Here is a 13710-nt window from a genome sequence, read left to right on the forward strand (position 1 = left end):
TTGGCTATACTCCCAGATCCCTCAGGTGTAAGCACTCGGCCTCCTCTACTTTAGGAGCACCACAATACAATGGTTTGAGTACAAGACTAGAATAATCAGGCAGAGCTTCCAGAAAAAACAAATGTACTGAGCCATGCCTTAAAGACTGGATAGATTTCAAAGAGCTAATGAGGTGAAGAACCAGTTAAGACACAGACAGCTTCATCAGGAAGGCTAAAAAGCAAAAACAAAAACAAACAAAAAAACAACACAACACAGTGAATTCTTTCACAAAGTAAAAAATATACCCTACCCTACCAGTTTTATGAAGCTATATTTCTACATAATGAGCTCGCCTAAATTATACTGATTCTAAAACTATCAATATATTTTTACTGCTATTAACTATATTCCAATCATTATATTCAGATCCCTCAAAAACAGAGCACACAATTTAACTACTTTTGACTGTTCATCCACTTTTTCTGTGGATGTCAACCTTCCCACCTAGTCTCTCAAGGATTGGGATCAGCCACTAAAAGTGTGTATTTCACCTGACTGTAACCCACAGTAAGAAATAAATTTTACACTGCAACCTAAGGCAAACATATGGAACTGAAATTAAAAGTTTCTTGAAGCAGTATCATGTGAAGCAATGAAACTTAATAATCCTTCTTTTCCCTTTTATGTTGATCTTGACCCCAAATAATTTCTAAATTCATAATAATAAGTCATGCATAAGGCCGACATTTGAAGAACACTACCCTAGAACCTGGCATGGAATTCTTTTTGGTTTTTTTTTTTAAGATTTTTATTTATTTATTTGACAGAGAAAGAGAGATCACAACTAGGCAGAGAGGCAGGCAGAGAGAAAGGGGGAATCAGGCTCCCTGGTGAGCAGAGAGCCCGATGTGGGGCTTGATCCCAGGACCCTGAGATCATGACCTGAGCTGAAGGCAGATGCTTAACCCACTGAGCCACCCAGGTGCCCCTGGCATGGAATTCTTTACCACATTCCCAACAAAGTCTGGGACAAAGTTTTCACTCATTCCAGGTAAAATGAGAAAAATAAGAACATAATGAGTGATTTTTTTAAAGGACTCTTCGCTGATTGTGTACAGTAATTATTTAATCTTCAAAGCTCTTTCTTTTATGAAACAACGGTGAAAGAGAAGGTTGTAAGTTGTTGATTATATACTGGTCCCCTATTTTTGTCCCCAAATTTTACTGGACCATAAAATCTCCAATGTTGTGCTGTGAGATTTTAAAGATACATTAGAGTGTCAGCCTTCAATGAGTTTACAATTTGGTGGGAGAAGTAAGACTAATAATATTTTTAAGACCTGTCATAATTATTTCTACCTTATAAGAAGAAAGATTCTGTGATAAGTGCCCTAGGAATCCTCTTAGGTTAAAAGTTCAATACTTTGGGCTGGGATGAAAGGGAACAAATAAGGAAGGGTGTTTAGAAAGGCAACAATATTTGAGTTGGGCCTTAAAGGGTACTGCAAATAGTCACAAGGATGAGAAAGCGCCAGCAACACCTGGGGAACAAGAAACAGGTCATTTTGGCCAGAACTTGTAAAGATTGTAGAAGGAGATAATGGAGGACCCTGAAAACAAGGCTAAGGTGTTTGAATTCAGTCAAGGCAATGAAGCTGAAAGAGGGAATGGCATACTCTAAGCGCCACTTTAGGAATATTAACCTGAAGGCCACCCCCGCCCCCATATAAAATAAATCAGACAGGTGGAAATTCCTTAGGGTATGCAATAATCCAAAAATGAAATAATAAGTATTTGAACTATAATGGCAGAAAAGGAAATTAAGGGATGAGAAAGGTGACAAGAACTGAAAAGTCCCAGAAGAGATGCTAAAGTGATAGGCAAAAACGGGAAGGAATCAAACATGGTTCTGATGTTTCAAGGCTGGATGAAACAGACAGTGGAAAATAAGGAAAAACAGCTGATTTAGAGAAGAGTTCAGATTCAGATACGTTAGATGTATGAATGGATCATGAAGAGTCAGTAGTAGGTACGGAAAAGAACACTGAACACCATCACAAAAATCTGAGTTCAAATGGAAAAAAAAAGATTGGCATCCAAAACAACGACTAGAATATGTTTTAACTATAGTGTGATTTTAACTATGTAAAAACATTAGGCATAGAAAAAGACTAAAAAATACATCAACATGTTAACATACATACAGATGAGCTACAGAAAAGATCATTTTTCTTTCTTTCTTCTTTTGTATTGTTTTTCACTGGCTACAAATCTAACAAATCAGGCCTCCCACCAAAAAAAGAAGCAAGCAGAAAGTTCTGGATTCAGAAAGTCTTAAAAAAAAAAAAAATCAAACTCTCTGAACCTTATGTTCTTCATCTATAGAAGAATAACTCCTTCTCTCCCAAGATTAGTGTAAAGATTAAATGAGAGAAAGCATAAAACATGCAAGTTAAGGCCTTAGAGAGAGCTAAACCTACAGGACAAGAGATCATACACAGACACAGAAATATACTATACACCTGTAATCTCCCATACTGAGGTAATAGTCGAAGAAGTAGATTACAAACTTATTAAAAGTCTTAGAATCTATTTCAAAATCAAAATGTTCTTCCCAAATTTCTTATGAATATTGAAGTTTCACATGTTATAGAAATGGACTCATATGCATAAAGACAGTACTTTTCCCACATGTTACTTAAACATAAGTTTGCTAAGTAAATTATTTCATTGTTTTAAAAAGCCAGGCTCTTCAGAGGTAAATTTAGCAATCTCCAAATGTTCCCTCTCAGAATTTACATGCTTTATACATAGCACAGCATTCTAAATGATGTTTCTCTCCGCTAGTCCCATTTCTCATACTTCATTTATGCTTAAACATCTCTGGCTATCTATTTAAAACCAGATAATAAATTCCTAAAGGACAAGAAGCATGTCTTATATGTGTCCTTCCCTTAAGAACAACCAAGCACAGTACTGGTCACAAAATAGGTACTAATCCATATACACGCTAAAAAAATACTCTAACTCATGTCATAGATGTTGTAGTAAAGACATTAAGAGTTACTGCTCATGTCTGGTTGTATAACTGAAGCCTATCTTAAGCCCTTCAAGGAGACAACTAATAAATTAAAAGAAAAAATTCCCTAAATAATACTGTATGAGAAACATTTTTATGTGAATAAAGAATGCCTAAGACTAGATTAATACTTAAAGAACATATACTGCATTGTTTCTTTAAGAAAGTGTATGAGAGGGGCGCCTGGGTGGCTTAGATGGTTGAGCATCTGCCTTCGGCTCAGGTCACAATCCCAGGGTCCTGGGATTGAGTCCCACATAGGGCTCCCTGATCAGCTGGGAGTCAGCTTCTCACTCTCCCTCTGCGCTCTTTCTGTCTCTCTCAAATGAATAAATCTTAAAGAAAGAAGAAAAGAGTATGAGATAAGAAATCATAGTTCTGATATTGGGATGTTAAAAAGACTGTTCTCGGGGCGCCTGGGTGGCTCAGTGGGTTAAAAGCCTCTGCCTTTGGCTCAGGTCATGATCTCAGAGTCCTGGGATCGAGCCCCACATCGGGCTCTCTGCTCGGTGGGGAGCCTGCTTCTCCATCTCTCTCTGCCTACCTCTCTGCCTACTTGTGATCTGTCAAACAAATAAATAAAATCTTTAAAAAAAAAAAAAAAAACCTGTTCTCAGGGAGGATTGGTGGCTCAGTCCTCTGTCAAATAAATAAAATCTTAAAAAAAAAAAAAAAAAAAGACTGTTTTCTTGGAACGCCTGGTGGCTCAGTTGGTTAGGTGTCCAACTCTTGGTTTCATTCACCTCCAGTCAGGATCTCATTGGTTGCAGAATCAAACCCAACATCCCTGACCAGTCCAGTACTCAGCAGGAAGTGAACCTGAAAATTCTTCTCCCTCTTCCCCTACCCCCACCCTTTAAAATAAATCTTTTAAAAAATATTATTTTCTTAAAATATTTCCTAAATGGAAGTACACCACTTCCATTTTGTTTGTTCATATACCCTGGACCAAAATGTTAGGTTTCTTATAGATACTAACCCCACAATTCATTCATTACAAATTTTATTTAAAAACTTCCAAGTTTTTTAAATAACCTTTGGAGCAGAAGTTAACACTGAATTGTTTAACTGTAGGCTTTCTTTAAAGTATAAGCACTGACTAACCTCTAGGCTAATTTCAAGACAAATGTCTCAAAGTTAAAACCTTTATTATGAAAAAGAGATGGTAAAAAGGCTAAGGATGAAGTGTGTGTGTGTGTGTGTGTGTGTGTGTGTGTGTAGCGATCTGAAGGCAGGCTATGAAGATAGACTGTTTAGGGTACTCCCCCACATATTTTTTTTAAATTGTTTCCAAAGCACTTACTTTTTAAATTACCATAATCTGTGAACTAAAAGATACTATGCCTAAGGGAAATTCCACAGTACAAGCACCTGCCAGCCAACCTGCCTAAAATTAATCAGCAGCAGAGATTAAAAGCATCCTTTAGATGTTTTTACGTAAAACAAAAGTAATACAACGGGTATATAATTTCAATGTGGCAGGTAGAACATAACCAATCACCTAACATTGCTCTCAATGATTTCAAAAGCCAATACACAAAACTTTAATTTAGACATCTTATAAAATGCATAGTGTTTTCCTTATCCAACACTCAGTAATCAAGGATACAGTTAGAATTTTAAGTTTTCCACTTTACAAAATGATCCAGCATAAAATTCCCTTAATCAGCATCTCTAGAGTCATTCTGTTTATAAAGCACTTAACTTTTCTGCTTATATAAATTAAGTCTCCTCACTTTTTTTTTCAAGAACCCACCTGGTATACAAAAGGAGATATACATGTATACTTCCTTGAGAATAAATAAATGCTTTCAATACTTGTGACCCCAGATGAACTTCACATATTTTAAATTCTTGTTTAGTTTAAAAAAAAGTTTTTTAAACACCTTCTAGAATACAAGTGCTTGCCTTTACATTCATAGCTCTCTTATGACAAAATAAAGATCAGTGTAACTCTAAGCTCTAAACTAATGAACTGCAGGGAACAGAAATAAGCAATCTGGCAAGAGCTAAGTAAAGCTGTTTAAAGACTACCAGTAAAATATACCAGCGTTTCCCCTCCCCCACCCCTTAGAGGTTTCGATTAAGATGGGGCCTAGTTTTACTCTTACAAGGGGGACAGAAAGAGAAAGCACAGAGCTCCTGCTGAAAACTGTCTTCATCAGGAGCAGCTCCACAAATACTACCAGGAACCATTTCTTTCCCTCTCTGCTGACACAGGTTCCTCTCTTTAGAGACAGGCATCTCCCTTGCAGCTGATGAACACCTACCTTATCTAAAGGAAAGTCTTACCCACTCAAGGATGCCATCAAATGAATACAAACAAACAAACAAAAAAACCCTAATGTTAGGGTCAGCTATAACACTCTTTATGAAAAGCGGAGCCCCCTCAGCAATTCATCTTCATCTTTCAATCGCTATCAGTCGCCTCGTGAATTGAATAAAAAGGGACAAAGTCATTTAATAAAGTATATCTACTATTTCAAAATAAACTAATGTTCCACCAATTGGTGATAAAGATTCCCTCAAAACACTTACAGAAAATGAAGCCTTGGTAAGCCTTCCAGAAGTCCGTGGAATCAACAGGAAAGAAAAGCTGATTTCTACTTTGAGTAGTGCTCCCACCATTCCTAAATGCTGAGGAGCCAACAATGTAGTATCTCAGTCCTGCGTCTCCCAATATACTCAGTTTCTGCCCTAATATATGATCACCTCTTTGTGGAAACATATAGGACAAGTCTTTCAGTCCACTGTGATTAGCAAATAAATAACAGGCATGAGGCAAGAAGAAGAAAAAGAAAGAAAAAGAAAAAAGAAAAGCAGTGAAAAACTGATGCCTCTTTAAAAGGAGCCAAGAATGAAACAACCTATGTAAGGAATTAGAAGACATCAAAGGTTAGATAATGGACAACAGGTGCCCTTGGGAGGAAAGAGTAACACTCAGTTGTCTCCTATTTTAGGATTTCCACTCTCAAAGCACTCTAATGTGTGTTTTTCTTTTCTTCCCACAGAGGATCAGAGCCAAAACTATAGTTTTTACTATTTAATACCTACAGTGGGTCCACTGCTCTTCAACTAACTTTTTGACTTCAGATTTTAAAAAATTCACCTAATCCCAATATGGCTGAATAATGGGTGGCCTATGGCCAGATCATGCACTGATCCATGAACATTAATCAAACAGGGATTTATTACCAAGAAAGGTGTCTGAATACCAACTACCTCCACGTAAATTACTGAAAATACAAATCCACAATAGGTATCACATAACTGCAGAATCAGCCACAGCAGAAACTGTTTCTCTCACCATCATAACAGTTGAGCTCAATCTTTAGAGTAACCAGATTCCAATAGCCTCAAAGAATAGTAATTCCAGACACAGATTATAGGGCGCTGAGTACCAGCCTCTAGTTCTGATTCCCTTCGCCAGTTACAAAATACACTACCTTTATTCTGCTGAAAAGGAGCACTGAAAGGATACTGAAGCCTACTTAATAACCTCTTCCATTCCACAAGACAACATACTCCAAAAATGGAGAATCCTTTCTTTCCCTGACAGAGGCCCCCTTTCCTATGGATCCACTGGGCAGAATTACTTCTCCCCAGCATGCTCGAAGAGCCAGAGAATACTTCTGCTTTCGCTCTTCTTTTAAAGAGGGTCCCCCAACACAGATACACCTCTTCTTTTCCTGTATTAAGAAAATGATGCTTCGGTGCTTCTAGTTCTCTCCACCACCGCAAAATGTTCAGAGAAGTGGAAGGAGAGAAAGGAAGTTGTCAGACACGTTGAGATGCACTTAAAAGAAGTCTCCAAACTTAAAGTGAAGACGGGGGGGTGCCCTCTTTCTTAAGAGGGAGTGGGGGTTCCTACCCTATAAAGGAACCCTCTGCGTGGGTAAGGGGTGCCTCCACTCTGAAAGAGAGCTCAGTATGTGGAAAGGGGGAGGAAAGTTGTGCCCTGAAGTGGTCAAGGTTTCAGAAACGGGTGCCCCAACCGTGAAGGTAGGTCTGTGGGGAGAGCCGTGAGTGTATGGAAAGGGATGTACTAGCTAGTGGGGGGCCTCTCTGAGAGAGGGGGTTTCCACTTTGCGGGAAGGAGGTTCCTGCACTGAAGGGGACGCTGGGAGGAAGGGAGGGTCTTGCCGAGGAGGACTGGGCATGGGGGGAGGGGTTCTGAATCCACTGGAGCCAGCAGAGGGGCGGCAGCCTCGAGGGGAACATGTGCAGTGGAACCACTACCATCCCCAGGGGCAGGGTGGAGAGCAGGGCCTGGGCTGTATATGGAGAAAACAAGGCTCCCACCCCGCGGAGAATACGGAGGGCTCCCCAGCCGTACTCACCGAGGCTGCCGGCGAAACCGTCCATCTTGCGGGGAAAGCGCCGGGCTCCGGGCTCAGCGGGGCGGGCACTTCATTCAGCGGACCGACAGAGTGGCCGACGCTAAGCCTGACCCGCTAGCTCTCTAAGTCGCCCGGCTCGGTTCCTAGCCCCCGCCTCTGTGATCCGACCGTTTGTCTGCCCCGGGGCAGTCAGCCGCAGCCGCCCGGGCCACTTCCCCGTCAGGTAAAGAGCCGCGCCGCTCCGCCGCCTGCCCGGCCTCCCTCCCAGGCAGCAGCCGCGAACGCCGCGCCGCGCCCCGCCCCCGCGCCCGCGCGCAGCGGTAGCACCGCGCCCGCGCGCAGCGGTAGCACCGCCCCCGCGCACGCCGTCACGCTTCCGACTCCGCCTCCCACGTGACAACATGGAGGCGGGGGCTTGCCTACCCTTCCCTCTCACCTTGCTTGGGCTTCGGGATCCGGCGGCCTCGAGCCGGACTAGTGGCTGCGCTTGCGCAGTAGTTCGGCCGAGGGCCTGGGGGTTTTGGTTTTTGGTTTTGGTAAGGAACGGGTCGTGATAAGGGTTGGCATCTGGCCTGAGATTATTAGGAGCGTCGAGGGATTCTCTCTCATAGCCCCTAGGGAGCCTGCGGAGTCCCATTGGAACCCAAGTCCAGAACCTACCCCGCCCCCCGACAGAAGATGGTCACCCCCTGTGTCCTACAAGGACACGGAGGAGGCAACCAAGTGAGAGGAGGACTCCCTTTTTCCCAGGTCTCCCTCTACCCTCGTAGGGGGTATATGGGAGTGAGTCTTCCCAAATAAAGACCACCACTGCCATAGCCTCAGAACTCAAAACAGACTGGAAGCAAGGAATGTCAGTGCTGGCAAGACCCAAGAGTTCATCTTGCCTCCTCTTCACGGAGAACACAACGTTAGAAAGGACCTGACCTGCCCAAGGTCATGGAGCCTGGTAGAAGCAGAGCTAGAACTCAGGCTTCTTTACTCCCCCTGGTGTTCTTTCCACCAGACATGTAAAGCAATCTCTTATAGGGCATATAATTAGATTGCCTATTAGTGAACTATAACAAAGTTTTAATGAAGTAAACCTGAGTTCTCAGCCCAACTCCATGTGACTACGTAGATGAGCGACAAGTCACTAAACTTATTTGGGATTCAACTTTACCCATTTGCAGATGGAAGGACAGGACTTGTAACCAAAGCATTGCATATAAACACTAACTTCATCGCCCTCCTCCCTCCCCCACTTACCCCTATTCTCCCTCCTTCTTAAGGGCGTCCAGTGATTTCCAAAGTTCTTCTTGGGACCTGGTTGTGTGAATCAGAGTAATAAAGAGGAGAACTGTAAGGTGCTCGTGAACTAAATTGATGTATACAATAATTAAGAGCTGAGTTATGGAAGAATTAGAGTCATTCTAGACAAGTTGCAGGAGAAAGGAACAGACTGAAGAAGGGAGAAGAGAAATAGGAGGTTAGCAACTATCATAATGAGAGGGACTTAGAATTACATAGTTAAAAGGATTGTAAAACATTTCGTTGCTGTCTTGCAGTAAACTCCACCCCCCACCCCCCCCACCCCGCCAGTGCCTCTTTAGAAATCTCCCCTAAAAATCTAAATTACTCTTCATATCTTTTTTGGATATCAGACCTGTGTGTCTTCTGAATAGCATACCATGTGGAGACAAGTTGTAAGGCAGACAAGATAAATTGAGGTTACAGACTAAATGGTGTCCAGAGTTCCCTCCTCTTTCAAACTTAAATTATTTACCCCAAGTTTCCCCTACTACGGGCATTTTTATATCTGTAAGTTTCTATTAAGTCTAACCACTTAATATTTGAGAAGGCCTTAATTCTGACAGCTGCTCTTTTGTGTCTGTATACAGCACTCTCTGCCTTAGGTCAATTAAAAGAATAAGAACTTCCATTGATATACTACAATACATATATATATATGTATGTACATACATGTATATACATTTTTTTAAATTCAGAGAAGGATCCACACTTTGTGGGGCCTGAAATTTTTCTATTTGTGGAAATCTTCTAAAGATTAGGTATTTATTTAGACGCAGAAAAGAAATCACAACAGATTACACATTTTTTTTTTGTTAAAGATTTTATTCATTTATTTGACAGACAGAGATCACAAGTAGGCAGAGTGGCAGGCAGAGAGAGAGAGAAGGGAAAACAGGCTCACCGCTGAGCAGAGAGCCCGATGTGGAGCTCCATCCCACGACCCTGGGATCATGACCTGAGCTGAAGGCAGAGGCTTTAACCCACTGAGCCACCCAGCCGCCCCCAGATTAAGCATTTTAAAGAAAACTGCAAATACTGCAAATGTTACAAAATCAAGAAATACAACATTCAATTAACTGCCCAACATAACTCCAATACTTTTTTTACCAAATTTCTTGGTTGCATACTCTTTGATTATTTCTTCATATGACAATGATTTTTTTTTTTCTTAATAGATAATCTTTTACTGGGATCCTGCTATATGACAGGTTTTTATATCCAGGTGTTTTATGCCTAACCCCATTCTAATGTTACATCAAGCCTATGAGGTCAGTGTCATGAATATGAGAGTGGTTTTAATTTTTGTTATTTTTAAAAAATATTTTATTTATTTGAGAGAGAGAGAGAGAGAGCACAAGCAGGGTGGTGAGGGAGAGGCAGGCTCCCCACTGAGCAGGGAACCTGATGTAGGACTCGATCCCAGAACTCTGGGATCATGACCTGAGGCGAAGGCAGTTGCCCAGTCGCCTGAGCCAACCAGGTGCCCCATGACAGTGGTTTTTAAATAACTTTTTAATAGAGAGGATAAAAAGATAACTTAGTTTTTCCTCTAGCATTTGATCAAACTTGTCTTTATTAGTGGAATATAGTTGGAATGCATTAAAAAAACCACTTTGCACATATTAGTACAGCTATTCATAGTGCTGCTGCAGTAATTCTGATTAATTCTATTTCACATGATTCCCATTTAAAAAAAAGAAAAGAAAATGTACGGTGAATTTTAAATTATGCATACTGAATTATTGAGTATTTCCTGATAGAACTTCTATTTTGTTTGACATCATTGACAACCAAATATATATCATATGTATAATGATTAGAAGAATTTTTCCTAGTCTAGATTCTGGCTTTTTATGTTTCAAACTTTATTTCTCCCATAAGACCACACAATTTTTCAGTGCTACCCATATGTTCATAGTATATTATGAGCCCTAGTCCTACCACTTCCATGATAGGATGCTGGGTGAGTCAGTGCAGTGGCCCATAGGAATTTTCCTGGAATCTATTACTAAACAAAGACAGCCAGCAATAATTTCATTAAATGTGACTGTAACTCCTAAGTATCTCATTAAGCCTGAAATTAAATGTATCCCCAACTCAACTTTCTGTTAGCTAGATACCTAAAATATCCAAAGCCACTCCAACACCACCTGACATAAGGGGAAATGTGACAAAGGAGAGATTATAGTGGAAAGATACAGTTTTCTAGTCTTGGAAGAGGCTCTAGAAGAGCCTTGGAAGAAACTCTAGGATGTTTCATTAACTTTATGATTAATCTGCTTCTGTTTCATTTACTTTTTTTTAAAAAGACAGAGAAAAAGAGAGCATGCTCAAGTGGAGGGGAGAGGGACAGAGAGAGAATCTTAAGCAGGCTCCATGCCCAGCTTGGAGCCTGACACATAGTTTGATCCCACGATGACAAGATCTGACCCAAAATCAAGAGCTGAATGCTTAACCGACTGAGCCTCCTAGGTATCCCTCAGTTACTTTTTTTTTTTTTCTTAAGTAACCCATGTTCATCCTGAGTAGTGAGGACAATCAAAAATTTTATATATATATATATATACACACACACACACATATATATATATATACACACACACACACACATACACTCATATATATACTCATATATATATACACATGCATATATATATATATATATGAAAAGGGCAAAGACAAGAAAAATGAAATAAATGCTGGTGCAGAAAAAGGACAACTAGCAGGAGTAATATAGCAATTATTCCTCCACAGCAATTCCGGAATCCTGGGATAAGCACAGTGTTTCTATAACCAGAATTCTGGGATAAGCGTTATGAAAGGCAAGGAAAGTTCTTTGCTTAAATCTTAATCTTCCTTCCAAGGAATTTCCTCGTCCGTTGTACTCCATGGCCCCTGGCTTTGCTAGTCTATGACAGTTTGTTGACAAATATACCTTCCTTATAGCCCGTTCAGCTCACTCCTTAAGGGTACAAATATGAGATCAAAGGTTATTTCCAACTCAAATAATCAAAGAATTTCTTTGAGAACATGATTCCCTCAAAAACTTGGTAGGTTTCTGATCCATTTGCTTTGAGTCAGCAATATGTGCCAATAACCACACCCATACTTCTTTCCTACACATAATTCTTATGCATGATTTTAGTCTTTGCTTTCCTTCTCCATTTCCTCTCTCTCCCTCAATTTAATAGGGGACTAATTCAAGCCATTAGATTTGGATGAGAAGACCACACTCTTAGTCAGATCATTGTAGTCTGGATCTAAATGGATCTTCATTACTCAAAGGTATTTAATATTTTGTTTCCTATCTAGAAGTAGTCAGCTTTCTCATCTTTTAGCTTCCAAATTTCTAGACTTCTCTAATGGTCTTTTATTTCTGTTTCCAAAGCAGTCAATTCTTGCTTGAGTTTTTCTCTTTCCTGCAATGCTTTACTAAGGTTAGCAAATAGTAGCCAACACATATTACTACTCTCTTTTCAAAAACTTCCTCTAGAGTGATAGGCTTACTAGGCACGTAGTGTACTACCTTCCAGGTTGCATAAGCAACAGTTGTAGCAAATCTTTTGCCATGCCATGGCAAGTCTCTGGAGTAATTCAACCTCCAGTATTTGTTTTCACACCATCTCTAACCTACTATGAATTCAAGATTACATGTTTTAGTTCTTTTTTCCTTACAGCAGCATTAGACTTAAAGGTTTCTTTTTCAGTGTTAGTCAAGACAAGCTAGATGCTATCACAAACAGTCCCCAATTTTCAATTAGCTTGATATAATAAAATGTTTTCACTTCTATCAGTATCCAATGCAGATCATCAGGGGACTGTGCTCCATGAAGTTATTCAAGGATCCAAGCTTCTATCTTGAACTCCACTCTTTTCAGCTAGCAAATAGGAGTAGTAGAGGGAGAACACAGAGGACCAATTAGGAAGCTGTTATGTTTCAGACATGGAAGTGTACCCATCACTTTTATCCATAATCCATGGGCCACATTTTAGTTACACAACTGCACTCAACTGCAAGGGAGGCTAGGAAGTACAGCCAAACTTTGTAACCAGAATGAAAAGAGAAACAGTTTAGTGACAACTAGCAAAATAGTTCCTGCCATACTTCTCTTCATAGCTCTTATCAGAGTTCTAATTTTTTTTATTTTCTTGAATAATTATTCAAGAAGTGTCTCATCCATTGTATCGCATACAACAGGGAGATCTTTTAGAATGTGGGAGAGGTAGTATATCCCAGTGGTTAAGACTGCAGGCTCTCAGATCATACTGCCTACATTCAAATCCCAGTTTTTTCCTCTGTAAAATGAAGATGATACCATTTCTACTTCTGAGAGTTACTGAGAGGATGCAATGAGATAGTAAACATAAACCCCTTAGAACAGGGCCTATTATGTTCTAAGTACTCAGTAAGTATTAGCAGCTGTTATTATTATAAGTGGGCTTATGTGGTGCCTGTTTTTGCTTAAACCATTGTATACTCCATGTATATTACAGAGAAGCTGGTCAATAAATATTTGCTAATATTGGACAAACAAAGAAGAACTCTGAAAACAAGTCAATCTAAATACATTATTCAACAACCAATATCCCACTATTTTAAAGCAACCAGTATTAATTTTTCTGTTTTATATTTATCAAATTAGATCTGACAAACTGTTTCATAATGCCATAATAAAGTGGAAGATTGAACATTAATCACTCAAAATGAAAACATAACTGTACGTTATCATCAAACACACATAAAAATCCAAATGTACTATACAATTACCAATTACTAGGTAGTTATTTAGATTCTTCAAGGATTTATCTTTAGATTTTCTTCAGTACAGAACTCCCCCTAGACCTCACCTTGAGCCCCTTAAGTGCAATTTAATTCAGGTAAGTGTAAAATATACACCATTTTCCAAGAGTTCAATTATTGCAAAAGGCTAAATATAGCTATATCAAATAATACAAGTTTAAAACATTCTCTTTAAACGTAGAATCTTGACTCTGTGCATCGTTACCGTCCCCTAA

The 13710-nt window shown here is 39.8% G+C and overlaps 1 protein-coding gene across 2 annotated transcripts in view; it reads right to left on the reverse strand.

Moving 5' to 3' along the window:
- Positions 1–7711, reverse strand: part of EML4 (EMAP like 4) — a gene marked incomplete at its 5' end in the record, with an annotated part of 158291 nt that extends 150580 nt beyond the window's left edge. For both annotated transcript variants that reach the window (XM_080814856.1, XM_080814855.1), the window contains one exon: positions 7402–7711. In XM_080814856.1, the coding sequence (XP_080670982.1) occupies positions 7402–7426 (25 nt within the window). The remainder of the gene's footprint in view (positions 1–7401) is intronic.
- Between the last annotated feature and the right edge of the window lie 5999 nt (positions 7712–13710).

This window comes from Martes martes, assembly GCF_963455335.1.
Source record: "Martes martes genome assembly, chromosome: 9".
Classification (NCBI taxonomy): domain Eukaryota; kingdom Metazoa; phylum Chordata; class Mammalia; order Carnivora; family Mustelidae; genus Martes; species Martes martes.